The sequence below is a fragment of the Astyanax mexicanus genome, chromosome 4 (genome assembly GCF_023375975.1).
Source record: "Astyanax mexicanus isolate ESR-SI-001 chromosome 4, AstMex3_surface, whole genome shotgun sequence".
Lineage (NCBI taxonomy): Eukaryota > Metazoa > Chordata > Actinopteri > Characiformes > Acestrorhamphidae > Astyanax > Astyanax mexicanus.
This window is the reverse complement of record NC_064411.1, coordinates 43,449,425-43,476,369: the sequence shown is the minus strand read 5'-3', so window position 1 is coordinate 43,476,369 and position 26,945 is coordinate 43,449,425. Positions and strand designations below refer to the sequence as shown.

Genomic DNA, 26,945 nt, shown 5'->3' with positions numbered 1-26,945 from the left:
AGCATTTTAGTTATGGACAGCCTTTTGAAAAGCATCTGTAGAAAAATCAATTAGTTTGACTTGACTGTCAGAAGTCACAGAAGCACATTATTGCTTTGAGCTATATCATTCTGGTGTAGATATTCCAATTCGCTGAGAATCTGAAAAAAAAAACAGATTTTGGCCTGGTTAACAGGGATGTGGCCGAGCTTCAACGCCTTTTTAAAGAGATATGTTTTAGCAGCCTCCATCATAACGCATACATCCTGTCTCGACAACATCATGCACCTCAATAATGTGAGGGTGCTTTACTCTTTTGAGGAAAGCAAGTTCCTGTGGGAGGTGTTTAGTAACAATATGTCATGGCACCTGATCCTTGTCTATTATTTTGATGGCCACCATATTTGGGTGCTTTTCATATGTAGGCAGCTTAACTGTGCCAAAAGCCCCTTCGCCAAGATCACGGACTACCTCAAGCCCAAAGATCTCAGCCATTTGTTAGTTTCCATGATTTCCCTGTAGATTGACGACATAACTGAAAGCTAGAAAGTACATTTGATTGTGAGATTCTGAAGTTCTGCAAGAGTTAACAGGTACAGACTTTTTTATTATTGGATCCAACATGCTCATGGAACAGGAAAAATTACAAAATTAGACAACATATGACAATATAAGAGATAACAAATTTACAATAATACATTATTGTGTTATTACACAGTACAGTGTAATAAAACAAAATAATATTAGTAATAAAAGTAATAATCCAAAACAATAATACATTAATATACATTATATCATCATTATAAAACTATGGAAGCCCATTCCCGCCACCTAAAAAAAATAAATAATCCAGCAAAATGTTTTTTTATTATTATTAAGTAAACTGCTATCTCAATATTTTGAGATACTAAGTCAATATTTTGAGATACTAAGTCAATATTTTGAGATACTATCTCAATATTTTGAGATACTATCTCAATATTTTGAGATACTAAGTCAATATTTTGAGATACTAAGTCAATATTTTGAGATACTAAGTCAATATTTTGAGATACTATCTCAATATTTTGAGATACTAGTAGGCTGTACAGAGACAGAAGCAGGTGAGACAAAGATGCAAAATGGATACCATCATTGAGGACTACTTCAGACGTGGATTCACAAATCATGAAATATTGGAACTTTTAGAGGAATCACACAATATCAAAATAAGCCTCCGGATCTTGGACGAGGCTGAAGTTAGCTTCTTATTCGCCAGTGTCTTATTCAGATTTCCGTTCCACCTTAAATGCTGGCTGAACATTCATGCGGCCGCCTGTAGATGTCGCATTTTAACAGTAAAAAACAGCATGTAAGCAAAGTGCTGTGAAAACGCTCTGAATAAAGGGGAGAACACAATGCGAGGGACAGAGTTTAACTCTGAGTGAAATATAATGTAAATAAAATTAAATATGAATTAAAACGTTATTGCTCTCACTTTTGGCCTAATTCCCAGGTCATTATCTACAGGTGGCCGCATGTATATTCAGCCAGCATTTAAGGTATCTCAAAATATTGACTTAGTATCTCAAAATATTGAGATAGTATCTCAAAATATTGAGATAGTATCTCAAAATATTGACTTAGTATCTCAAAATATTGACTTAGTATCTCAAAATATTGAGATAGTATCTCAAAATATTGACTTAGTATCTCAAAATATTGACTTAGTATCTCAAAATATTGAGATAGTATCTCAAAATATTGACTTAGTATCTCAAAATATTGAGATAGCAATTTACTTAATAATAATAAAAAAAAATTGCTGGAGTATTTTTATTTTTTAGGTGGCGGGAATGGGCTTCCATATAAAACAAATCATAATAACAGAAAAAAAAAAAAAAAATATATATATATATATATATATATATATATATATATATATGTATTGTTATAATAACAAATAATATATTTAGGTGTAAAAGTGTAGTTAACATTAATGGGGATAAATAAATAAATATCAGTTATATAACAGTAAATATATGTATATGTGTGAGATCATTGAATTTACGCCACTGCAGGTCCGATGATTTCTAGTGTTTCATATGGAGAAAAGGGAAAAGGCGCTTCGACTGTACCACTTTCAACCCAAGCGGGGTGTACTTTAGTGTAAAAAAAACATAGAAACGCGGTTAGGCTTTACTCATATATCTTTATGCGGTAATAAATACGCGGATAATGCTGTGTGTGTTGATGCTGTTTGCTGTATGGCTCCGTGATTTAAGTTAAAGATTACAAAATGAGTTGAGTCGGTGAGCTGGGGAGTTGGTTTGCTCCGCGGCAGGTCGTAGTTTATAAGTACTGCAGTGCGCGCTCAGTCCTCAGCGGGTCTTCCTGTGTTCGGGGCAGAAGAGGAGGTTTACTTTTTTATTTTCATACGGAACTATGGCCTCTGGTAAGAGCTGAAATCGTTACTGTATGAGTTTAATATCGTGTTTGCGATTATGTTGCCCGCTTTTGTAGAAAAGCGTACTGGTTTTGTTGTATGACCTAAATAGCTGCTAGTTTGCTAACTTAGCTAACCTGCTGTGTGGGTTGTAGCATGTTAGCTTAGCCGGCTAGTTAGCGCTAGCTAGTTATCGTTAGCTGGTTTTAACTGGGGACTAAACGGGTTTAAGCGAATATCGACTTTTTATCGTAGTTTAGAATACTATGTCTGTTTTACCACAACCGAAATGTTGGTTTGGTTACGAGAGTGTTGAGAAACGGCTGCCGCAGTGTTCGTGCTTTTCACCGCCATTTTCCTTCAGCAGCGTGGTTTAGCTTTAATGCTAAATAAAGCTGGTTTCAGTTCAGCCGAACAGAGAGAGGTAGAGCTTAGCTAGGCTAAATACAGGCCTTACCTTTCACCACACATCCCGGTCTTTATCTTACAAATACAGACTTTATTGATGCCTATCTAACTAACTACTGCCCAGCTACTGTATTCTTTACTAGAGCTTATTTCTAACACGTTTATTAGTCGTTTAAGTGAGGAGCTCAGATACGTTTACATTACTTTAAGATACTAACCAGATAGCGTTAGTTAGCTAACCTAAACCATTAACCCTTTCAGACCTGAATTATCTTAGGTGATTGAAAAAAGTAAGAAAGCTGTTTTCTTTCTGCAAAGCACAGAAAAGAAAACTCTTACATTCTACTACAGAATAACCCCTAAACATAAAAAAACATGATTAAATCTTCTAAATCCCATTTAATTAGCAAGAATTGGCTGTTACTTTGTCTCAATGGCCCTTGTACTATTATTTTTACAGTGCAGTGGGCGGGGCAAAGCTATTTTTTCATTGGTTTATAAACTTGTTCATTGGCATTGCTCTGGTATACTCTGATGGACACCAAAACAATTTAAAAATAAAGAAAATGCATGATTTCTTTTGTAAGTTTATGGATTCAGGATCTGAAAGGGTTAATCTGAGATACTGTAACACCCCACCCCCTCCCAATTATTAAAATACAATGTCGTCGTTTTGAGATACTAGTGAATATGATTGAGTTACTGTAATAGGTTAATTGGAATATAAAGTTATTACTTTGAGAGACAAGCTAATCTAAGACAATATTTTGAGGTACTAGGTAGATTAGCTAAGACGTAATTGTTTAGGTACTAGCTATCTGACCTAAGCCCTTGTTCTGAGATACTGTCACCTCCCATAATCTTATCATGGGTTAAGTGAGATGTAATATCGTTACTTTGAGATACTAGCCAACATGAAACATTATTTTGAGATACTAACTAGATAGGTTAGCTAAGCCATTAGGGGTGGCCAATATGGCCCTAAAATATCATGTATTTCGTGTTTTTTTGTTTGATAAAATGATATGATTTTTGATATGATAAAACATTGAAAAAAAATATTTAGAGAATACACTACCGCAGCAAAATAATTTATTCTATTATTGCATATGATATGGCACACTCATAACTGAAAAAAAAATTACAAGATTTTTATCAGATTTGTAACAGAAGTCAATGATCCAGAATGTTGATCCTAATAATGCACTCCATATATCTCCAATACAAAGGATTAAAGAGAAATGGCTCATGCTGAGCAGATATAATTTGTCTGTTGTACATATATAATGGGAAATAAGACCAGTGTGAATTTTCCTTTTGCTAGAAACAGCAAAAAAGTAGTACCCTGATGTGATGGATACAAAATCATTAGTTTGAGATACTAGCTTGCTTGCCTTCTAATGTTTTATAGTTTGACAACAAGATTTAGTGTGAAATAAGTTACATGTTGGTGGTCTCCTGATTAAGTGATATCAAATTAAGCTCTTGACCTTGACCTCTTAACCCTTTTACTAGAGTGAAATGAGTTGAGTAGTCATATAGTGGATAAGGACCAGGGCATCTCACTTCACACACCTTTTATTCTTGTATCGAAATGTTGTGCGTGTCCCACTAACTGCTTTTAAATTGTGCTGTAGATTCAGGCTACGGGCAGCCTGGAGCCCAACAAAGGTATGTAAGTGTCACAGCGTGATATTAAATCTTATAAAAATGTCTAAAATTTACAAGTTCAGTAAAAATGGAAGTGGACAGTTCATGTGCATTTATGTGTTTCTTCTCTTGTCATCCTGCAGCTATGGCTCCTATGGAGGGTCCCAGGGCTATCAGCAGGCTGGGCAGGTATGTCAACATGAATTAGGAGCCTGTATCACCATCCTGATGTATGTGATTAATTTTATAATATAGAAAGCATATTTTCATCAATTAGTTTAATCCTTTTGTTTATTTTTTTTATTATTTAGGGTTATGGACAAGGTAACGGAGGTGGCTCTTATGGGGGACAGAGCTACGAAGGTTATGGTCAATCAGGTAAGTTGGTGCAATCCAGTCGTAGGAGTTTAAGGTTCATAACTGAAGTGCCTTCATACAGTCTTTTCTTGATGTTTTATGTCTTTGTAATTCAGCAGAAGGATATGGGCAGTCATCACAAAGTTACTCATCTGGTGGATATGGTCAGCAGCAGCAGCAACAACCACCACAGCAACAACCACCACAGCAACAACAAACCTACGATAGTTATGGGCAGCACAGTTCTGATTCTTCATCAGGGTAAGATAATTAGCCATATTGTGGTTTTGTATTTTGGGCAAGTTTTATTTATTATAGTTTCCATTTTTGCATTTGAGCATTTTCTCCTTTTGTTTTTAAAGGTATGGGGACAAGTCTTACGGGCAGCAGAGTTCTTACGGGCAGCAGTCTGAAGGAGGATACAGCCAATCTGGGAGCTCGTATGGTGGCTCCTCACAGGGTGGTTATGGAAGGCGGAATGATGGTAATATTCTTTAAAATATTGTCATGGTTCTGTTAGTCTTAGACCTTGAATTTGTAATGCATTTTTCCTTTCTGAACTTTGTTGGTCAAACTCAGTAGTATATTTTTGAATTCACCCGAAAAACCAATATTCTTAAATATGTAAAAATCAGTTTTGTCATTAACTACTTTCTTTTTTCCCCAGGTGAGAACAGGAGATATGGTGGAGATGATGGGGGTGACAGGTCTGATACTGGCTACAGAGGCAGAGGGCGTGGCGGGTATGATCGTGGAGGCAGTGACCGTGGAGGGTATGACCGAGGCGGTTACGACCGCGGAGGCTATGAGCGAGGTGGAAGAGGAGGAGGAGGCCCTTCCTTTGGTATGGGGTAAGTCCCAAAGTGTGCCCACCTAAACAGGTACAACTACCCACTGCTTATTCTGTTTAATGGAGATGCATGAGTCCTCACACCATAATTTAGTTTCTCTTCATGTAGAGAATACTTCATCTAGTTTACATTTTACGTTTAGTTGTAGGTGTACTTGATATAACCATATAAACCGGTTCAAGATACAGTATATGATTGAGCATTAGTAATTTACTGTAAGTATGTTAGGTGGTTGGTAAGGGGAAATTTTGTTTCAGGTTCAACAGTAGTTAGAATGTCTGATTTTAGTTTTTACTCCATGTGGTGCTGCACAGACAAATGACCAACCTTAAGACATTAGATATTTGGTATATTAGCAGTTAGTATTTTGTTGTTGATGCCAGCAGTTTACAATTTTACAGGTCTTACCTAATGCACCTAGCTTGATGGGATGGGTCGTAATACAGCAAGGTGCCAGGTCCTGTTTATATAATTATTTTAAGTGTCAAATTATCAAGTATATTTATTATTTATATTATATCTACATTATTACACAAAATAGAGACCTCTTTGGGAGGAGTTTCTTCTCCTTCAGTAAGCAGATAGTTATGCTCAGAACATAGTAATAAAGTTATTTACTAGTGTCAGCACATGCCCCAGTCATTTATTTTCTTACTCTGTTAAAGAATGGTTTATTGGAGTCAGTTCTTTCAGAAATAGTCAAGCTTGGAAGAAGGTCACTGTTATGGCGTGTTTTACCATTCTTGATAGTAATCCCCTGTGTTGAAGAATCTCTTCTGGATTAACACCGCAGAAGCTACAGTACAGAATTCAGGCGCACCCCCTGGAACGGTATCATTGAAGTGTTGTATTTATTTTTCACATGGAGTCGTATGCTTTTGTGTTAACATGGTCTACATTTTATACTACAGGTATCAAAGTGAATGAAATTAAACTTGGACCTCAACTATTGGAGCTCATTTAAGCACACAATGGAAGGAAAACCAGTGCTCTTATGTAGAAATATGTAAATCAAACTGCATTCCTGATCAGAGGGAGCTTGTGAGGGAATCCTCCATGCTCTGCTCGGTTTTGGCAAAGTATAGCTAATGAAACCCTACTGTCAACTTTACTTTCTCAAATCCCCAAATTTTCACCCATTTGACTAATTGGTATTAAATGTGGTCCGTTCATAAAATGTCTCAAATGTAAATTGATTTGAATTGTATTTTCCAATATTGGCCCTGCTCTTTAGCTCATGTAAATCAACAGGAGACATTTTGCCTTTACAATACTGAACCATGACAGGATACAATGCACATAAGAGGGGAGCCTTGGGCTCCCAGGTTGCAACAAAGGAAAGCATCATATCTTCCATTTTTCCTCTGCAGTGGTGGTGACCGTGGTGGCTACAAAAATTACGGTGGTAAGTGATGAGCATCAGAACTGTCTCAGTGGGGAAAAGGAGAGAGAAAGGGAGTTATAACTAAAGAGAAAAAATAGCAGTGCACTCTTGACAGCCACCTTTTTGATGGGAAAATGGCCAAAGAACACCTCCATTCCTTTTGTTCTTTTTTAGGATTTCTTTTCTGCTAATGTGGTAATTCTCTTATTGGACTAAGATCCAGCCCTTCATTTTTACTGGTAATGGTATTGTTGCATGAGGACTTGACATTAAAAAAAAAGCCAGCGTTGTGGATGCGAGCAGTGCCTATGGGCGAAGAAGGGACACATGCTTTAGCTGAAGATTACGTGGTGGTTTTTATTGTACTAAACACTCAAGAACATTGGTGCTGGTTTAACAAGGTGTTGAAATGAAGCCAATTGACAAAGAACTGGTGCATAGCTGTAAAAAAAAAAAAAAAAGGCTGAATTATATTTTGTAGCTGACGTCTGTTAGTGAAATAAGGTTTTATTTGTTCTTCATTAGAGTCATCAAGTTACTAATGGTTTTCTTCTCCCTTTCCTGTCTCATTGTTTTTCAGGACCCAGAGAATATGGTCAAAAGGATGATGGAGGTAAGCACTACAAATAACTTTTAAAAAATCCTTGTAGAGAACTGTAGTATTGCCAGGTGAATAGGATATTCTATAGCAGAAACATGAACCTATTACCACAATGCTTGTCAAGTGCGTCTCAGAGGTCCAGACACCTCTATATAGTACATATAGTTTATTTATATTTGTGTTTTTTGTTCTTTTCTTTTACAGGTGATGAACAGGACAACTCCGACAACAACACAATCTTTGTCCAAGGTCTTGGTGAGGATGTGTCCACACAGGAAGTCAGTGATTACTTCAAACAGATTGGAATCATTAAGGTAAGTTTAACAAAAGCTAAAAGTGTATGAAGTCTTGTCTTTTAAATGTTTACCAAAGGTTAAAGGCTGCCTATTGATCATTAACTATATGGGGTCTAACAACTAAAATACTGATCGGTATGTTCAGTTGTGACTTTTTCTTCAAAGTAAGTTGTACTGTAATTTAATTGCCTTAGCCTTGTTTAATTAGTCACTTGTCTGTGGATCAAAATCCAGACACAGGAGCAAATAACCTGAAAATTCTTGTTTCAGTTTAAGCATTGGATAGTTTTTAACTTATTAAGCTGTCATGCAACTAAACTTTGGCATTTCCTTCTAGGTAAATAAGAAGACTGGCAAACCCATGATCAATCTGTACACAGACAAAGCCACTGGCAGACTGAAGGGAGAAGCCACAGTTTCCTTTGATGACCCTCCTTCTGCCAAAGCTGCCATTGATTGGTTTGATGGTAAGTCCCTTCTAACCTGCTTCTAAAATAATTGTAGCAAATGCCAGTGTGCTGTTCTGTAACTCTTGACTGGTTTTGCTTACTACAGGCAAGGAGTTTAATGGTAAGCCCATTAAGGTCTCGTTTGCCACCAGAAGGGCTGAGTTCACTCAGAGAGGAGGAGGAGGAGGAGGAGGAGGAGGGGGGGGAGGCAGAGGGCGTGGAGGTGAGTCACTGTTAAACACTGCAATCTTGTTTTCTTGCCATCATCAGTATAAAATGGCCTTATCTAAACTAATTCCTAACTGTTTTTAAAGGATTCAGAGGAAGAGGAGGCTTTGGTGGGGGTGGAGGTGGTCCAAATTTTGATGTGAAGGGAGGAGACTGGCCCTGCCCAAACAGGTAAATAAGACTATTTTAGTTTTTCTAAGTAAAACTAGTAAAATCTTCCCAGTGAAGAGTCTATAGCCTTAATGTTTGTTTCTACAGCTCTTGTGGAAACATGAACTTTGCACGAAGATATGAATGCAACAAATGTGGTGCACCAAAACCAGGAGACAGCTTTGGAGGTTAGTAGGAATTGTCAGGACTTGTATTAGAATGTGCCTCTAGGGGGCTCTCTTGCATTAAAGTGAATACTGTATTTATTACTGCTTTATCAGTAAGAAGTAATCTGTTGTTTTCCAGATAACTGTTCAATTTGATTAAATCAACTGAATTTTATTGAAGTGCACAGACCAGTTCTTGCCTCTAACTCTCCTTATTGTCTGCTTTAGACCGTGGTGGTGGTAGAGGAGGCTATGGCGGTGACCGTGGTGGTTTCCGAGGAGGCAGAGGAGGTGGCTTCCGAGGTGGAGACCGTGGTGGTGGATACAAGATGGGAGGAAGGTATGATGTGTAAATTCTATTCAGCTGTTCTCAGCAAAAGTTTATTGGCTACCCCTATTTTTGTGAAGAAATGACCCCTGGCTAATGATGGGCATTTATTAATATTAAAACAATGCATTTTGTTATTTCAAGTATACAGTTGAGGACAATATTATTAGCCCCCTTACAAAATAGTCCTTGTTTTCTAAGGATTTTCCAAGTGATATTAACCAGAGCAAAATAAACACAGCTTTTTTTTAGACATCGTAGTTTTATTTTGGATGCTTACACTATGTTGTATTCCACTCAGAAATGAAGATATTACACAAAACACAAAAACTATCAGGGTCAAAATTATTAGCCCCCCACATCCTAATAGTTAATTGTGTATCCTTTTTGCTGGATTACTGCCTGCAGACGTTTGTTGTAGTTTACAACAAGTCTCTCACACTTCATTTGAGGAATCCTGGCCCATTCTTCTTTGGCAAATCTCTCAAGTTCCTCTAGATTCGATGGTTGTCTTGCATGGACATTTTTCTTTAGGTCACCCCACAGATTTTCTATTGGATTTAAGTCAGGGCTTTGTGCAGGCCATTCAATGACATTCACTTTGGTCATCTGGAGATAGTTCTTCACCAGGAGGGAAAATGAAGTGACGTCTCAGACCCAGTTTCACAGCTGACTGCTTAAGGTTCTCTTTCAAAATAGTCACATTTTTCTTTATTCATGATTCCATCCACCTTGACAAGATTTCCAGTTCCAGATGCACTGAAGCATCCCCATAGCATAATACTCCCACCACCATGCTTCACTGTGGGGATGGTGTTCTTTGGGTTGAATGCCTGTCCTTTTTTTCTCCAAACATAAGCAGTGTCCCTGTGGCCAAAGAGCTCTAGTTTAGTCTCATCAGACCATAAGACACGCTTCCAGTATGAATAATTTTTCTCCAGGTTGTCCCGAGCATACTTAAGTCTAGCTTGAAGGTGCCTTTTCCTCAAAAGTGGAGTTTTTCTTGGTCTGCACGCTCGCAGGTCATTCCTGTGCAGAACTCTAGTGATGGTCTTCTTAGAGACTATGATTCCTGATGTGGCAAAGTAATTTGCCAGTGCCTTGGATGTTAATCTGGGGTCTCTAGACACATTTCTCACTAGTATTATTTCCAGTCTCTCTGAAATCTTTCTCGTTCTACCTCTGCCAGGCTTGTTCTGCACTGTGTTGCTGTCTTTGAATCTCTGAATGATGCCTCTCACTCCAGTTCTTGACACTTGGAAACGCTTGGATATCTTTGTATATCCCTCTCCTGCTTTGTGTGCATCAATAATTCTTTTTCTCAGGTCCAAACTGATTTCCTTTGTTTTTGGCATGTTGCTTCAACTGCCAGCTCCATAATGAGGCTTTTATACCATGTTTTAACTTAAATGAGTTAATTAACTTAACTTAATTGAGTGCAGTGATCTGTTTCACCTGATCACCTTTATGCACATCACCTGAGAAGGTAAAGCACATCACTGCACAAAAGTGGCTTGTGTGATGACTTAATAAATGTTAATTTCTTAAAGGGGGCTAATAATAATGTCCCTGGTCATTTTAGCTTATTCTTACATAATAATATTTTGGTGCACAAATATAAATATTTTGGTCCTTCTAATGAAAAATTGTATGTTCAGAAATGCTCTGTTAGAACTGCCTTGCTCTGCTAAAAAGGATCTTGCCAGAATCTTGAGGAGACTTAAAATTTCATAGGGGGGCTAATAATATCGTCCTCAACTGTATGTACTTTTAAATCCGAGTTATTTAAGGATGATCAGAACTGCTATTTCACACTGTGGTCACCCAAAAAAATCTAATTGTAAACTTTATATGGTTGACCTGTCTGAGCCAACAGTCGTCTTTTGTATTGTCAGCTTTATTCATTTTACATTGTCTTAAACTTTTTAAGAGTGTACTTTTTATGTATTTACTTGCTCAGTCCATGTATATTAAATGTTAGAACTAAGTACTGTACACCATTTAATGTATTGTAATTTTAATTATTCTGATTTGTTACCCACTCGTGCCTCTGCTTTGTTCTCAGAGGGGAGCACAGAGAAGACAGACGAGACCGGCCATACTAAAGGATCTGAGCAAAGATGCAACCAAGAATCTGAACTGGGGCTGGGGAGGGTTAACATTAGGCTAAATGAAGGGATGGGATTGTTCCATTTTCCGGTCTTCATACTTTTTCTAGCAGTTTCTGCTGTATCAAGTGACACTCTGCTCGGAAGCATCAATGTGAATCTACTGTTTGAGGCTGAATGGATGAGGGGAGATGAAACATGAGGGGGGTGGGCGAGAGGTGATTATTTTTGTTACTCCCTTTTTAATTTCCCTGACTAGTGGAATTTGCATTTAATGTGTTAGACTCGTCAGACTTCATATCATTGTTTTGTAAGATTGAATTGAACTGTTTTACTTGGGTTTTTCTTTTGCAAATGATATTAAACATTGTTCTGATCTTAATGTCTGCTTCAGTGTGTGTTTGGTTTTCTTGGAATGTTTATCATGACTAATTTTACTTCCTATACAACTTTATTTTTTTCTTTTTTTTATTCTATCAGGAATAAATTTTATTTTATTCTTTTCTGCAATGCACAACTTGATTCACCAGGGGTCAGAAAATACCATTTGATCTTAAGGGATTTTTTTATTCTGGTTTTACACAATATATGCACAGCATTTAATGACTGACTCTTAACGTGGATTCTACTTGAAGTATAGCTCTAGCTGCTGATATGGTGTTGAATGTTTGCCTTTGGAGTTTTTAAGAACAAATGGTTCATGAACCACAACGTTAATTCCTTTCCTTTGTATGCACTGCACAGCTGATCCTCCAGGGGTCAGAATTGTTTTTGTTTTAAAGGATCATTTTTAATGCTGGTTATATATATATATATATATATATATTTGTAATTGAAAGTTTTAAATATTGTATATTTCCTATATACAAACACGATTATGAACTATCAAAGTATGTATTCAGTTCTTGGCTTAAAATTGTGAATGTACAAGTAATTCTTTAAAAGGTTATTGCATAATTTTCTCAAAATCCACCTAATTGTTTTTTTTTTTTTTTTTTTTTATCAGTAACAGTCATAGTGAGGAAGGTAACGTGTACTTGTGTTCTTGGAGGTTTGGTTCAGACAGATGTGGACACGCCTGTCCTGCAGGAGGCGGATCTTGTCTGTTTAAATCAGGGGGAGTGAGGGAACAGCCCGCTCACTCTGCAGGTCAGCCCGGCTGCAGCATGAAGAAGCTGGATCTGGATGATCAGTCCTCTCCTCCTCTGGTGTTTAATGGAAGTCTGTTGGAGTGAAGCCTCCAGCTGTCAGGAGAAGCTGCAGGTCTGTGATGGCTGCTGTCAGGATCCTCTGCTCTCTGGTGGGGCTGGTGGTCTCGGCTGGGGGCTCTCCTCTCAGAGAGCAGGACCTTCAGCCGGTGGAGGTGAGCTTCAGCTGTGGTGCTGGTGTTTAATCTGACTGCAAGGTGAAACGCTGGTTTAGGGCTCTGTGATTGGAGACAGAAAAGCCGAGGGCGGTTCTGTGAAGCGTTGCTGTAAATTTAATGGTGGTTAAATGTTTTCATTATGTTGGTATGTATTTAATAAAAAAAAATTTAATACATTTTTACTTCATATTTAATTCATATTGTTAAATGGTTAAGTAAAGTCTCATACTTGTCTTGAACACTGATAAACAGTGTCTTAAGTAGTGTCTAAGCAGTTGACATTCTGTCATAAGTCATGTTAATTTATGTACCCTTACACATAAATAAAAAAAAAGCGCAGTAATTAATTGTTAAATAAAATTCTCCGCCTATATTTAATATTTGGTGTTTAAGCATTGCAGTGGGGAAAAAAAAATATATATATATTTTAAATATATGTCTAGAAAATTAATAAATATTTAAAATTGTGTATAGGCTGTAGTAAATTAATTGCGCAGTAATTAATTACATAAAGAATAAATCCATTACTTCAAATATCTGTGGAAGAAATACAAACAGATTTCTAAGTTTGTAATTTATTTATTTATTAAAATGTAAAAAGTAACAAAGGTAAATCACCTGCTGTGAGAAATACTGCATTTCTGCATGTATGAAATACTGTTATAATACAAAATAAAAGTCACTTATACAAAGTTTCTATATGGACAGGGGGTTAATTAAGTTTGTAAATTATTTATTAAAAAGTAACGATGGTAAATTATCTGCTGCGTGTAATGCAGTCTGCATGTATTAAATACTGTGTGATACAAAATAAAAGTCACTTATACAAAGTTTTTTCTTTAAGGCAAGAAGGTTTATTAAACACCCCATTTTAAAAAAGAGTATTCTGGCAATTATTTGATAATGGTTATTATGAAACGGTAATTATTTAGATGACAGAAAATACAATACTGCTGTTGATTGAATTACTATAGTCTGTTGAATAGAAAGAAACTAGTGCATGCTCCACAGATGCTCAGTAGGGTTTAGGTCTGAAGACATGCTTGGTCAGTCCAGCACCTTTGTCCTCAGTTTCTTTAGCAAGGCAGCTATGGTCATGTTGGAGGTCTGTATAGTGTTGGAATACTGCCCAGTGGTGGCTCAGTTTCTGAAGTGAGGGGATCATGCTCCGCTTCAGTATGTCACAGTTCATTTTGCCATTCATAATTGCCTCAAGCAACTGTAGTTCTTCACAGCTGACAGCACTCATGCAGCCCCAAACAATTTTCACCTATTTTTCTATATATACTTTTTTACAGCTTTATCATTATCGACTCATTTAATAAATGTGATTTTGTAGGTGGTTCTGCTTTTGTCTCTACTGTCAGGACACGGCTGTGAGGATCTGGTTGCATTCAGTGACAAGAGTTTTAACCCCTTTTCAGAAGTGGCTGTAAAATGCTATTTTGAGGGTCCCACTGTTCAGCTTAATTAAAAATAAAAAAATGTGAAAGGAGATACTTGGGCCCCAAAAATGGACCTACTGGTTTTCACTATTAGGTAAATTATATAACTTTGCTACATATTTTGATAATTCTTCAAAAAAAAATTCTGTCCCACACAAATCATAGTATCTTAAAGGAACATGATATCAAACTGATTCTGTTTACACAGATGCAGTAATTATATACACATATAATAACAAAAAAGCAAGTAAAGAAGCCATGGCCAGGATCAACATATCCAAATACTGTGTTCTCCTATAATTAGACATGTTTGGGTGGTCTGGAAGATCCTGCACTTTTGTCAGCTTCACGGAAACTGCATGAAAAGACATGCTTTAAGGCATACTATGATACTCATAAAAGCAGTCAGAAGGTATATTAAACATGTCATTGTTTCTAGACGAATTACTGGTGGGTATGGCTTGAGGGTTGCTGGATTTTCCCTGTGGAACAGATTGTACCATGTTCTGTGTCGTTGGAGAATGTTGGCATTGTGAAAGTCAGCATTCTTCTGTATGTCACCGGGGAAAGGACGCACACCAAATGACAAAAGAACTTTTTTTTCGTGGGGTATTTTATTCTGATTTTTATTTAAAACAACAAAAATAAAATGAATACACCGGAAAAACCCTAGCTTAGAACACAGTACAATATTTGGTAGTGGCACTAATTACAGAAAATAGATAAATAACATTAATACCACATTAATACCATTAACAGAGCTCTTTTTATATTTGTTTTTAAGCTCACCTCAATTTACTCAGCTTTACTCAACAAGATTTGAGCATTTCTTTAAGAGAACTTGGATAAACAGCTTCTGTAACCCAGAAAAATACAAGGCTTGACCACGAGGAGCACACTACCCCACTGAAACAATGCCATCTGCCCACATCTGGTTGTGATTCATTCAAAATACATGTTTAGAAAGGCAATATAGGCATCTACTACTGTTATAGGCCAAATAAACCTTATATTGTTCAGTACTTCCTGATTTTTACCTCTTATTTCATTAGGATGGCTCTAGATGGATCCTAAAATGGAGCACCACCATTCACTGCTGCTTGAGCCTCCTTCTCTACCATGCTCTTAGCTCCTCCCTTTCCTCTCTCAGGGTGACAACACTTCTGATTGTGTTTCTTAAAGTTACAGACACACATTTTAAAGGTGTATTCTCAATTCACCACCTGGCTACGTGTATGTTGTGAAACTGTTATTTCTCAGTAAGTAGTGGTTGTCAGTACCCCTCAAAGATGCTCCAAAGAAGGACAACTGGATAACCAGCAACAGGTTATTGGGTGCCTGAAAAATCCGTGTATCATTCGTTCATTTGATATTCAATTGAGAATCAAAATCGGAAAATTAAAAAACCAATTCGTTTTTTCGTTTTTTCGTTTTTGAATATAATACCAAAAAACGAATAACGGCTTGTATTTTGTATTTTTATTTGGTTATCCAAACAAAAATTGGAAATTTAAAAAACGGACCAGGAGCCGAATTTGATTTTGATTTTGAACTTGACCCATTTGTGTGCCCCGGAAGTTACTGATTTGTTTATTCTTGGTGGGTTTCTGTTGCGCGGGAGTTCACTGTAGTGTTATCTACACAGTCTGTATTGCTGTAGGCAGCATGGCCGGACTGGAACCACATTCTGGCCTAATTAAAGATCTTTTTGAAGGTGGTAAGACGCATGAAGAGATTTCGTGCACGTTGCAGCAAATGGGGATCCAGCGATGTTCTGCAATGAGTGTTAGAAGGTTCTGTGTTCAACACGACCTTAACCGAAAAAGACATGTATTTTCTGTTGTCATATCGTCTTCTTTCACTGCAACGCGTTTAGTTCCTCTGAACAAGATAAAACTCTCCATCCTCAACTCCATCCAAAGCCTACAGCAATACAGACTGTGTAGATAACACTGCAGTGAACTCCCGCGCAACAGAAACCCACCAAGAATAAACAAATCAGTAACTTCCGGGGCACACAAATGGGTCAAGTTCAAAATCAAAATCAAATTCGGCTCCTGGTCCGTTTTTTAAATTTCCAATTTTTGTTTGGATAACCAAATAAAAATACAAAATACAAGCCGTTATTCGTTTTTTGGTATTATATTCAAAAACGAAAAAACGAAAAAACGAATTGGTTTTTTAATTTTCCGATTTTGATTCTCAATTGAATATCAAATGAACGAATGATACACGGATTCTGAAAATCCGTGTATCATTCGTTCATTTGATATTCAATTGAGAATCAAAATCGGAAAATTAAAAAACCAATTCGTTTTTTCGTTTTTTCGTTTTTGAATATAATACCAAAAAACGAATAACGGCTTGTATTTTGTATTTTTATTTGGTTATCCAAACAAAAATTGGAAATTTAAAAAACGGACCAGGAGCCGAATTTGATTTTGATTTTGAACTTGACCCATTTGTGTGCCCCGGAAGTTACTGATTTGTTTATTCTTGGTGGGTTTCTGTTGCGCGGGAGTTCACTGCAGTGTTATCTACACAGTCTGTATTGCTGTAGGCTTTGGATGGAGTTGAGGATGGAGAGTTTTATCTTGTTCAGAGGAACTTGCAGTGAAAGAAGACGATATGACAACAGAAAAAATCGGCAGGATCTTTCAGGTGTTTGTCTAACGTTCCGTAGCTAAATGTCATATTTAGTTAATGTTATTCTGTGAATTGCCGCCTACATACTTTTTTATATACGTGACTAGCTGGCTAACTAACCTAGCTAGCTAGCTGGTTAGTCTATACATGGTGTAGTAAACTTCTTCCCTCACTGTTTTCATTTGAAAAGGTACACGGTCCCAGTGTCACCAAGAATAAACACCAAGAATAAACAAATCAGTAACTTCCGGGGCACACAAATGGGTCAAGTTCAAAATCAAAATCAAATTCGGCTCCTGGTCCGTTTTTTAAATTTCCAATTTTTGTTTGGATAACCAAATAAAAATACAAAATACAAGCCGTTATTCGTTTTTTGGTATTATATTCAAAAACGAAAAACGAAAAAACGAATTGGTTTTTTAATTTTCCGATTTTGATTCTCAGTTGAATATCAAATGAACGAATGATACACGGATTCTGAAGGCTCACAGTGATGCTCATGGAGTTTTGATGGTGATTAAAAGTGCAGTTTATGTTCCTGTGCAGGGGTTTCTGGAGAAGTATGGCTACCTTCATGAAGAGGATCATATGCACAGTGCCAATGAAGTCAAGACAGCCGTCAGGTAATGCCATCATTTCTATAGCCATACAAATAACAATAGTAATCATTAGAATGCATGCTGTACCAGTCAAAAGTTTGCCAAAAGGTTTACAATATACAAAATCTACCAAATACTTTAGGACTCGCTGGAGCAGAAAAACATGAACCCATTTCCACCCTGTCTAATGGTGCTGTGGAGCAGTGAAACTGTGTTCTCTGGAATTATGGTGCTCCATCCAATATGTTTGGAATATGTTGGGGTGTTGAGGATATATCCAGAAGTCTGATTGTGCTAAAACCTTTGTCAGGCAGTGTATATATCCATCTTTCTTCATTTTACACTATTCAGTAAATAAGGCCTGTGTGTGTTTACAGTATGTTGGCTCACCGAGTTGCAATTTAATGACTATTATTTACGCTGAAACTAAGCATGATTAGGTCCAGTCAAATACTCCACAGGGGAGGTCATTTATTCACTGCCTCAGCGTAGCAAAGACCCCCCTCATCGTTAACCCTGTTGTGAAACTCTGTGGTCTTTCACAGTTTGCCGGAGATTTGATAAAGCAATCTGACAAATTGTTGCAAATGTTTGCGTACCCAGGAGAATTTTAGCGTACAAGCTTGCATTTATGTTCTGTTTATGTTCCAAACCAGCAACTGTTTCCCAACCATTGCTTTTCACAAGTGAGATTAATATAGAAGAATGCAATAGGAGAATGCAAAAATATAAATATTAACAGAAAAATGAAAACAAAACAAGAAACAAGAAACCAAAACTAAAACTACAAGGAAAGAAGAGTAGACTTGAGACAAAGAAACATGCAACCTGAACTGAGAAAGAAACGTACATCAACAAACAACTAAGAGTGAAAACAAAGGGCTATATTTACAAGGAAGGGGACAGGAAACAAGAAACACCTGGGGACAGGTAATGAGGGGGCAGAGCTACAAAAGAACAGGTGAAAACACTTATGGCGAAAACACGGGAGGAACACACAGGCTACGTGCAGGGGAAGGTAAATAAACAAATAAGAGGGCTGGAAAAAGACCAAAACAGACAGAAGAGACACAGAACAGGATGAGAACTTGACATTTAATCAGGAAAAACTTAGATGCAGCTGGCATAAATGTAAATGTATATTTATATTGTATTTGATATTCTGTATAAAGTTTTGGTTAAACCATACTATATTGACTGATATGACTCTCAGGTCTGTGTTTAATCAAACATCAGATATCCACAGTCTTGATGTGATCTTTATGTTTTTCAGGGAATTTCAGTGGCTGTCCCATCTGCCAGTCACTGGACAGGTGGACAGTGCCACCCTGGTGAAGATGGCCTCACCACGCTGCGGAGTAAAGGACAGGGGAACTCATGAAGCCTGGGCACAAAGGGTCAACTCCGTTTTCACAGGCCAAAGCCATAAGCAGCACCTCCGCAAGAAGCGTTACACTCGACCAGGTCAGCATGTTTACTCTAAAAGTAATTTACTATTAACAAAACACAACCAAAGACTTGTAGCACCATGGTTTTGTACATTAAGCGTATTTGTTCCAAGTTCCAAGACAAACCAACACAAAGCACAATAGATTTACCTCAGCAGTGTTATTCTAATTACAAATGTATCTCAGCAGCGCTATTCTGGTCACACATTTACCTCAGTAGTGCTTTTCTTTCATCGGCTTTCATTTGGCTATCTTGTCGGTTCACATTCACAAATGTAAGTGAGCTCTGTGTGTAATGTGAACAAATCTGTCCCTAAAACGCCTCCTTTACCAACAACAAAAAAAAATCATATTTGAGAGGCGACTCGTAGGTTTATAAAGGCGAAGAAATGGATGCGTTAACAGCTCATATGTGGAGCAGCTTTTGCTGGAGTGGAGAGAAAACAGCTGGCCTGAAGGACATGCTCAGGTCGAGGAGGTGAAAAAAGACCAGGCGGTTTGCTTTTGCTGTTTTTGCAGCTATAGCTGCACAGCTGCACCAAGAGATGCCTATGCGTAAAAGCAAAAAGATGCAGAAGAGTCACTTCAGCCTGGTAATGTGAACTTAATTGTCTTTTAATTTGTCTGTCGTTTGTTGTTATTTCAAAAACTGGCTCTTACTAAAATTGTTCACATTTGAATTATATTGAATATCAGTATTTTTCAGTGTTTTTAAAACAATACTATTAATTATTAGAAACTCCAGTCCAACATTAGAAACACTAGGTGCCTTTTTTTCCCCACTCAAACCCAAATGACATCCAATGTCATTCAGACACAGACTCATCCGTATGTCCTTCATCACCAGCTCTAGGTTAATGACGTCTGAAGGAAACGCACTGAAACAAGGGCCGGGCGTGTCTCATTGTAAAAGCTGATGACTAACATCACGGGGAGAAGTAATTACTACCCATGCTCAGATGTTCAACAAAGGAGACACACTCCTGTACCTGCAGGGCACAAAACATATGCACGCTCACCCCTCAAACACACACACACACACACAACATCTTTACACAGCAGACACTGCACCACAACCTGCCAGCTTTCTCTTAAACGTCTTACACTGAACTAGGTGTAATAAAAGAAGATTTCCTTCAGACACTTTATATCTGCATAGTGTGCTAAGATTTAAAAAGTTTATATCAATACACACAGGCTGCTATAGACTGCTGTAGATTTGTTGCTATTTTATTTTATTTTTATTGTAAAATCTCGTTTTTACTTTGGATATTAATGGATCATCTGACTTATTATGATTATACAGTACATACACTCAATCCATCCTGTATTGCTGTAACATTTGCATGCAGTTGGATTTCTATGTATATAAGTGCTTCCCCAAGTGCCCTATTAAAAGGCTTTCAGAGGCTGTGTTGTGTACCTCTTGGTGAGAGATCAGTGACTAGTAGACATGCATTTACAATTCACTTAATGGCTACATTCACATTACAAGATACATTGCTCAAATCCAATTTTTTGCTCAAATCGGATTTGGCTATTTTGATGGTTCACATTTACAAATGTAAGAGACCTGTATCTGTGTGTATTGTGAACGAATCTGTCCCTGAAACATCTCACATGCGCACATTGATACGTGTATAAATGTAGCCCTGTTCACCAACAACAAAAAACATCATATTTGAGAGACGACTCGTAGCTTTATAAAGGGAAATGGATGCGTTTTTGCAGCTCATATGTGGAGCATCTTTTGCTTAAGTGGAGAGTAAACTGGTAAGCTGGTCTGAAATTCATGCTCAGATCGAGGAGGAGAAAAAAGGCCAGGTGGTTTGCTTTTGCTGTTTTTGCAGGTATAACTGCACAGCTACACCAAGAGATGCATGCATAAAAGTAAAAAGATGCATTAATTCTGATTTAACTGTTTATATTCATTTCATTCATGTCTATGGATCAGATACATATCCGATTTAGGACCACATATGAAAGTGACTCAAATATGATTTGAAAAAAATCGGATTTGGCATGTTCACACACCCTAGAAAATGGTGTTTTGTCAGTTTGAGAGACTTTAAGAGATCCATCCAAGTCATTTGTCAGCCAGCCATTGTTGCCACAGTTTGCATTGGTTTTGTAATGGAGAAACCTATACCGCAAAGACCTGGAACTTAATTATTTTTAGCACCAAATCCAGGTTCTGTTTGGAATCTGATGTAGGTTTGAGTATGGAGGCCTTGTGGTGAGCACTTTAATCTTGTTTTAGCTGTTGGTCACTCATAATAGTGGTATGAGGAACTCCAACACTTGCTTCTCCAACTGGCATTCACTCACACAGAATGGATTTCCCAGCAGTGATTGGTTAATTCAGCACACATCAAAGAGCTATGGTGTAGGTTCAGTTGTAAATCTGTCAGAAAGACCGCAGGACTGTGTGTTTTGAAAATAACAGCATAAAAACTGTAAATTCCTCCTGTCATTCTTGGGATTGGTAATACACCAGGAATGCAGCAGCAGTTTGAGTTTGTTCATATTCGTGTCAGTACCTGATGCCAACCATCTGTTTCCAATGTAAAAACAAATCAGCATGTTGGGCATGTGTCTGTTGTGTGTTTTTAAAGGAATCTTATAATAGCTTTTTATTGTACAGTGTGCTAAACAAAGAACTCTTTAATTTTCACCACGTTTTATTTTTGCGAGTAAGATCTTGACACAGAACATATACAGCTCTGAAAAAAAATAAGAGACCACTTAAAAATTATTTTATAAATGATTTTACCAAATTGAAAACCTCTGGAATATAATCAAGAGGAAGATGGATGATCATAATCCATCAAACCAAGCTGAACTGCTTGAATTTTTGCATCAGGAGTGGCATAAAGTTATCCAAAAGCAGTGTGTAAGACTGGTGGAGGAGAACATGCCAAGATGCATGAAAACTGATTAAAAACCAGCGTTATTCCACCACATATTGATTTCTGAACTCTTAAAACTTTATGAATATGAACTTGTTTTTGTGGCATTATTTGAGGTCTGAAAGCTCTGCATCTTTTTTCGTATTTCAGCCATTTCTTATTTTCCGCAAATGAATGCTCTAAATTAATATTTATTTGGAATTTGGAAGAAATGTTGGTCGTAGTTTATAGAATCAAACAACAATCTTCATTTTACTCTAACATATACCTACAAATAGCAAAATCGGAGCAACTGATTCAGAAAATTAAGTGGTCTCTTAATTATTTTTACATTTTTCAGTTCCTCAGTACTTCTACTTTCCACCTTAGCATTCCTTATAGATGTTCACACAGCAGCTCCAGCACATCTCACGTTATCGTTGAAGAATGTCCCACGTTTTTGGGAATTTGACCATGGCTCCTGTTCATAGTTACAGCCTGCATTCCATCGTCCTTGTCCAGGATAAACAGAGAAGGCAGTGCTTGCTCTGTGAGTGTGGGTGATTGTGTGGTGAGCCTATGCATACTTGACGTGCCTAAGAAGGCCTGAAGACAGTAACTGTACAAGACAAGAAACTCTGTGTTGAATGTGATTACGAGGTTTAAGTGGAAAATGTCAGATTTAATTTGGGTGTATTATACAGTCAAGCAAACAGTTTGCTTAACAGCTGTTTCTTAATCAACTTTGTATCTCTTTGCACCATTGGCTATTTTCAGATAACTATGGAGCCCAGGAGGGGCCGTCAATAATAATTAAATCGAGTGAACGATTTAGCAGTTTCTGCTCACGTTTTTTTTTAATCATGCATAAGATTTGAAGTTCGTGCCCATGTTTTCCTAAATTTGTGCGAAAGATGTAGAAATTTGTGCTCACAGTTTCCTAAATTTGTACAAACGATGTAGCACAGGGGCCGGCAATCAAGTTTGGCCACGGGCCAGATATTAAAAACGAGAATGGCGACAGAGAGACAGGGGAGGGATGCAAACAAAAGCTCGCCAGAGAACCTTTTTTTATTTATTTTTTATTATCGTTCATTATAGTTCAAACAACCTCACAAGCCAGTTGTTTCATTCTTGTGGGCCACATCTGAATAATTTCGACACTAATGCTATATAGTCACGCTGGATGTTACTCCTCAGTTGAGTGCAGACCATTTGACTGCCACAGGGCCTCTTGCTGCCGAGTTACTTCATACTGGGCACCATCATTACAAGCAGTTTTGCATCTGTAATTGCTTCTATGAGGGAAGTCATGGAATGTGTTCAGATTCAACTTGCTCTCTCACTCCGTTCCCTGAGGGCTTGACGTTAAGTGCCGTGGTTAGATTACTGCATAACTGCCCAGAGAATCACCTTGCTTGGCTTGGAAATGGCTTCGCTCTGTTACCACAGCATCTGTTTGACACTTTGGGCTCATTTTGGCCACTCCTGGGGTATATTTACACACTCCTAATGTTTTATGAATGTTTATAAATACACATGAATACTCTTAATGTACCAGAAAGGGCTCTTTGGATTAATGTCAGAGAAAAACCTTCAATGTTTCATTATTTGAAGGATTGTCATGTTTTATAATGGGATTATTGTTCGTCTTATGTCCTGCCATGTGGGGACAGATGCACCACAATCATACACAAGTCTTACAGTGTATAATGTTATAAAAGTAATTATGTAAATATACTTTCAATATTTTATTGAAAATACATTGTTTGATGGTTTAAAATAGTACCCATGTTTCATGCAGCTTGCCATCAGAAAATTAAGTGGTCTCTTATACAACCAGAATACATGTTATGCGACTATGGAGAAATATGCAAATCTCATTGCTTTAACTAAAAATTGAAAATAGAGATCTAATTGGTATTTTAATTTCTTCTTATTATTTCTAAGTAAAGCTTTTTGTAATATAAAACCTTTAGAATTTTAAATATTTTATGTTATTAACAATAGTAACATTAGTAATCTATTATGTTTGGGGTCAAAATTGATTTGTATAAACCTTTTATATCTCTGCATCACTGCTATGTTGTGTAAACTATCAATATATTTGTAGGAACAATATATTCTTCCACTGAATGAGAAATATCAAAGTTTTAATGATTATTATGTTTTCTCCGCCCCCCTGTTGAATGAACTATGAGTGTTTCTTGCACTAATGCAGATATAATACAGATATAAGAATGTTTATTTAGGGCTCTAAAGTTTATAAAATTCCAAGTTATTATAAAATTATAACATTTTATAATAACATGGATTATAAAAATGATAATATTCCATGTTAAAGTGACCTTTACTACATTTCACACAAATGTGTGTAAAATTCAGATTTTGAAAAATGTTTTATACAGCTAAAACAGCCTGGGGTCAAACTGCTCCCAGACAACACTGATGTATACAAAATGTGTACAGGACACAAAAAACATTCTATCACATTAATTTTATGTTTACCCAGTTGTCCCCAATAAATTAGGAAAAGTCACCAAATATGAAGTAAATAAAATGATATTAACTGCTTATTTAAAGGTGTTAAACATGCAATGGGGTCCAATTGACCCCAAACATAATAGGAGGGTTAAACTGAATATCTAAACAGTTTTGTTTAAGACTTAATCCTCTATAGGCTTTTATTGCTGTTATTGTAATTAAGCCATCATGTATGGAGGTCCAGGAAAATGGTTTCCTAAAATGAGCGTGAACCCTGACTAGATAACTACACATCCTATAGATAACTGTAAATCCTGCTTCCGTTCACAGGAGGAACAGTGTTTAGATGCAGTTTTAGTGGATGTCATCACTGCACACATTCCTGTGGCTTCATCATCTACAGCTGGCCCAAGGCTTTGCACTCCCACCCACAGCCCCTACACTCCACTCGCCCTTGAGTTACGGCCCTCCCTTGAGTTATGGCCCAGTCTCCTTAGGGACCTTGTTCCGTATCTCCACTTCCCTCATAGCTTTATCTCAGGACCTCCCTCCAGAAACTGTAGAAACGAACCTGCACACTGGCATAGATGCATAAAAATGTATGCATTGTTTTAAAATGATCTACAATATATGACCATTTTTACTACTTTAAGTTACGCCTAGTCCCTAGTTAAGTTGTGTCTAATGCCAGGCATTGGTTTTAGACTTAATAATCCACAAGCACTTAGCTGTGGAGCAGTGGAACAGTGTTCTCTGGTATGATGGCGCTTCATTCAATACTTTTTGGTGAGTTGAATTGAGTTGGGGTGGTGATCATTAAAGATCCTAAATGCATCTTTTTTATAAATCAAATCAGATTCTCTAAGCAGTGCTACAAAATCAAGTAGAAAACCTTTAATGGACAGTAGAGACAGTTACTCCAGCTTTTTAGATGCTTGATTTCAGAAGGAACAATGAATAATCAGGTGTCCCAATACTTTTACATATAGTACATATATTGATATCATTTGGTAAAAAAAAACGAATATTAATCCCAATAAAAATGTAGTCTGACATTTTCACATTTTTGATGTCACCGATTTTTACATTTGGTTATGATTGTCTATGTGAACCATTGAGAAAGACATTGAGCCCTATTTTATTGATCTATAGGAGAGCTGTCAACTGCGCACCGTTTTAGGGCATGTCAGTGTGTCTTTGCTATTATACAATGGAAAAAGTACACCTTCTCTTTCTCTTCTAATTCTTCTAATTCTCTTAATTAATTATGGGTGTGTTGATGTAAAAGTTGGGTTTGTGCTGCGTCCATGTGTGTACCAAGATAGCAATGAACATCTAGCGCTTGACTGCTGTCAGGGTTCAAATCAGTAAGTGGCGCACCTGTGTTTTCTTTTGCCAGGATAGCAATACTCCAGAAATTTACCTGAACACACCTCACTTTCAGGTCCCCACGCCTATCAGTGTAGATATATTCAAAAGCGTCTTTACTGTTTAAACAACATGCAAGATGTGAAAATAGACTGTTGACAAGGTTTAAGACAGCAGCAAGCATTGCAACACACCTTGCGCAGGGTGTAAGATAGGGCCCTTGATCTGGCAAGTGCATTTTATCCACTCTGTCATACATAATAGATTAACTGGGACAACTTTACATTATCAATTAGCATTTTTTTATTAATTGTATTAATAAAAGTGATAATTTTAGGATTTTTCTAGAAAGAACATATCTTTTATGTTGTGGATTTAAAAAAGAATTTGCTCTTGATAAAAAAAACAGAATGACTAACCAACATCTCATGTTTTGGGAAGGTATTGCATTAGATTCTGGAACATTGCTGTGAGGATTTGCATGCATTCAGCTCTTAGAGCATTAGTACTGTCAAATGTTGATGCTTCATCACCTGTACTGGTGCAGACATCTCTGTTCCTGTCTGCTAACTGGGGGGAGTCGTTACTCTTGTCTGTCCTTTTAATTATTAACCTGGTTTGATGTGTATTGTCCTGCTGTGTCTCTCAGTAGCCACACCCTGTAATAGGGGAAAAAGGCTTGCCCTGTGGTTGGGACTGTCTAAGAAATTAAAATGAGCACAATATCTTTTGTTTTGTAGTTACAGCACCACCACATACTCTCTACTCTCACATGCCTTTATAGACACCAACTTATAGACACCTATAGCGTTTTTCTACAAATAAGTGTTTTAATAGGGAGTTTGTCCTCGTTTTTGCAGTAACAGCCTCTACAATGGTGGGACGGCTTTATTCTGAATGTTGGATCTGTGCTGTGAGGACTGGATGGTTAGTTAAAATTATACCAAACATACTAAGTCAGTCACTCCACCTTCACTTATAGTTTTAAAGTTAATTTAACCAAAATAGGTCCCAATTTATTGTTAAGGTTAGCATTGTTAGCATTGTCTTTGCTAACAGTGTTAGCACTGTTAGCAATACTAAAACAGCACATTATATGGCATTTTTCATTTCCAGACACAGTGGAAACATGTCCACAGATGTGTGCTGTATCTTGGATTCTGAGTTTGGGCTAAGTAAGTCTCTCCTGACTTTCTGAGTAGGATATCTAACTTGTGGGGCCATTTCAGTTGACATTTTCCTACTTATTGACATCCAGTTTTCGATAAAAATGCAGCATTAGGCCCCATGTATGGCTTCCCTTAACCTATTTCCAAAGTG

At 37.2% G+C, this 26,945-nt stretch overlaps 2 protein-coding genes across 4 annotated transcripts in view; both read left to right on the top strand.

The window, feature by feature from the left end:
• The first annotated feature begins 2,305 nt into the window (after nt 1-2,305).
• taf15 (TAF15 RNA polymerase II, TATA box binding protein (TBP)-associated factor) lies at nt 2,306-11,763 on the top strand. 3 transcript variants are annotated; one of them, XM_022678756.2, is made up of 16 exons: nt 2,306-2,413; nt 4,450-4,483; nt 4,606-4,651; nt 4,774-4,840; nt 4,939-5,080; nt 5,182-5,303; nt 5,487-5,670; nt 7,041-7,075; nt 7,635-7,667; nt 7,860-7,969; nt 8,289-8,418; nt 8,507-8,623; nt 8,715-8,799; nt 8,887-8,966; nt 9,174-9,285; nt 11,339-11,763. In XM_022678756.2, the coding sequence occupies exons 1-16, from the start codon at nt 2,404-2,406 to the stop codon at nt 11,376-11,378; spliced, it is 1,347 nt and encodes a 448-aa protein (XP_022534477.2). In that variant the 5' UTR covers nt 2,306-2,403; the 3' UTR covers nt 11,379-11,763. The 3 variants fall into 3 exon arrangements, with proteins under 3 accessions (XP_022534477.2, XP_022534478.2, XP_022534476.2); XM_022678757.2 differs by having other exon boundaries at nt 4,936-5,080; nt 9,255-9,285; XM_022678755.2 differs by having other exon boundaries at nt 4,936-5,080.
• Nucleotides 11,764-12,502: 739 nt separating this feature from the next.
• mmp28 (matrix metallopeptidase 28) overlaps nt 12,503-26,945 on the top strand; it is a 31,729-nt gene continuing 17,286 nt past the window's right edge. The window contains exons 1-3 of the mRNA XM_007258383.4: nt 12,503-12,744; nt 17,385-17,461; nt 18,711-18,901. Coding sequence (XP_007258445.1) covers nt 12,652-12,744; nt 17,385-17,461; nt 18,711-18,901 — 361 coding nt within the window. The 5' untranslated portion in view covers nt 12,503-12,651. The remainder of the gene's footprint in view (nt 12,745-17,384; nt 17,462-18,710; nt 18,902-26,945) is intronic.

Bases quoted from the DNA above. Each gene is read 5' to 3' on its own strand.
- taf15 (XM_022678755.2), top strand. The intron at 7,668-7,859 runs GTAAGCACTACA...TTTCTTTTACAG, and splicing joins TGGTCAAAAGGATGATGGAG to GTGATGAACAGGACAACTCC. The intron at 7,970-8,288 runs GTAAGTTTAACA...ATTTCCTTCTAG, and splicing joins AACAGATTGGAATCATTAAG to GTAAATAAGAAGACTGGCAA.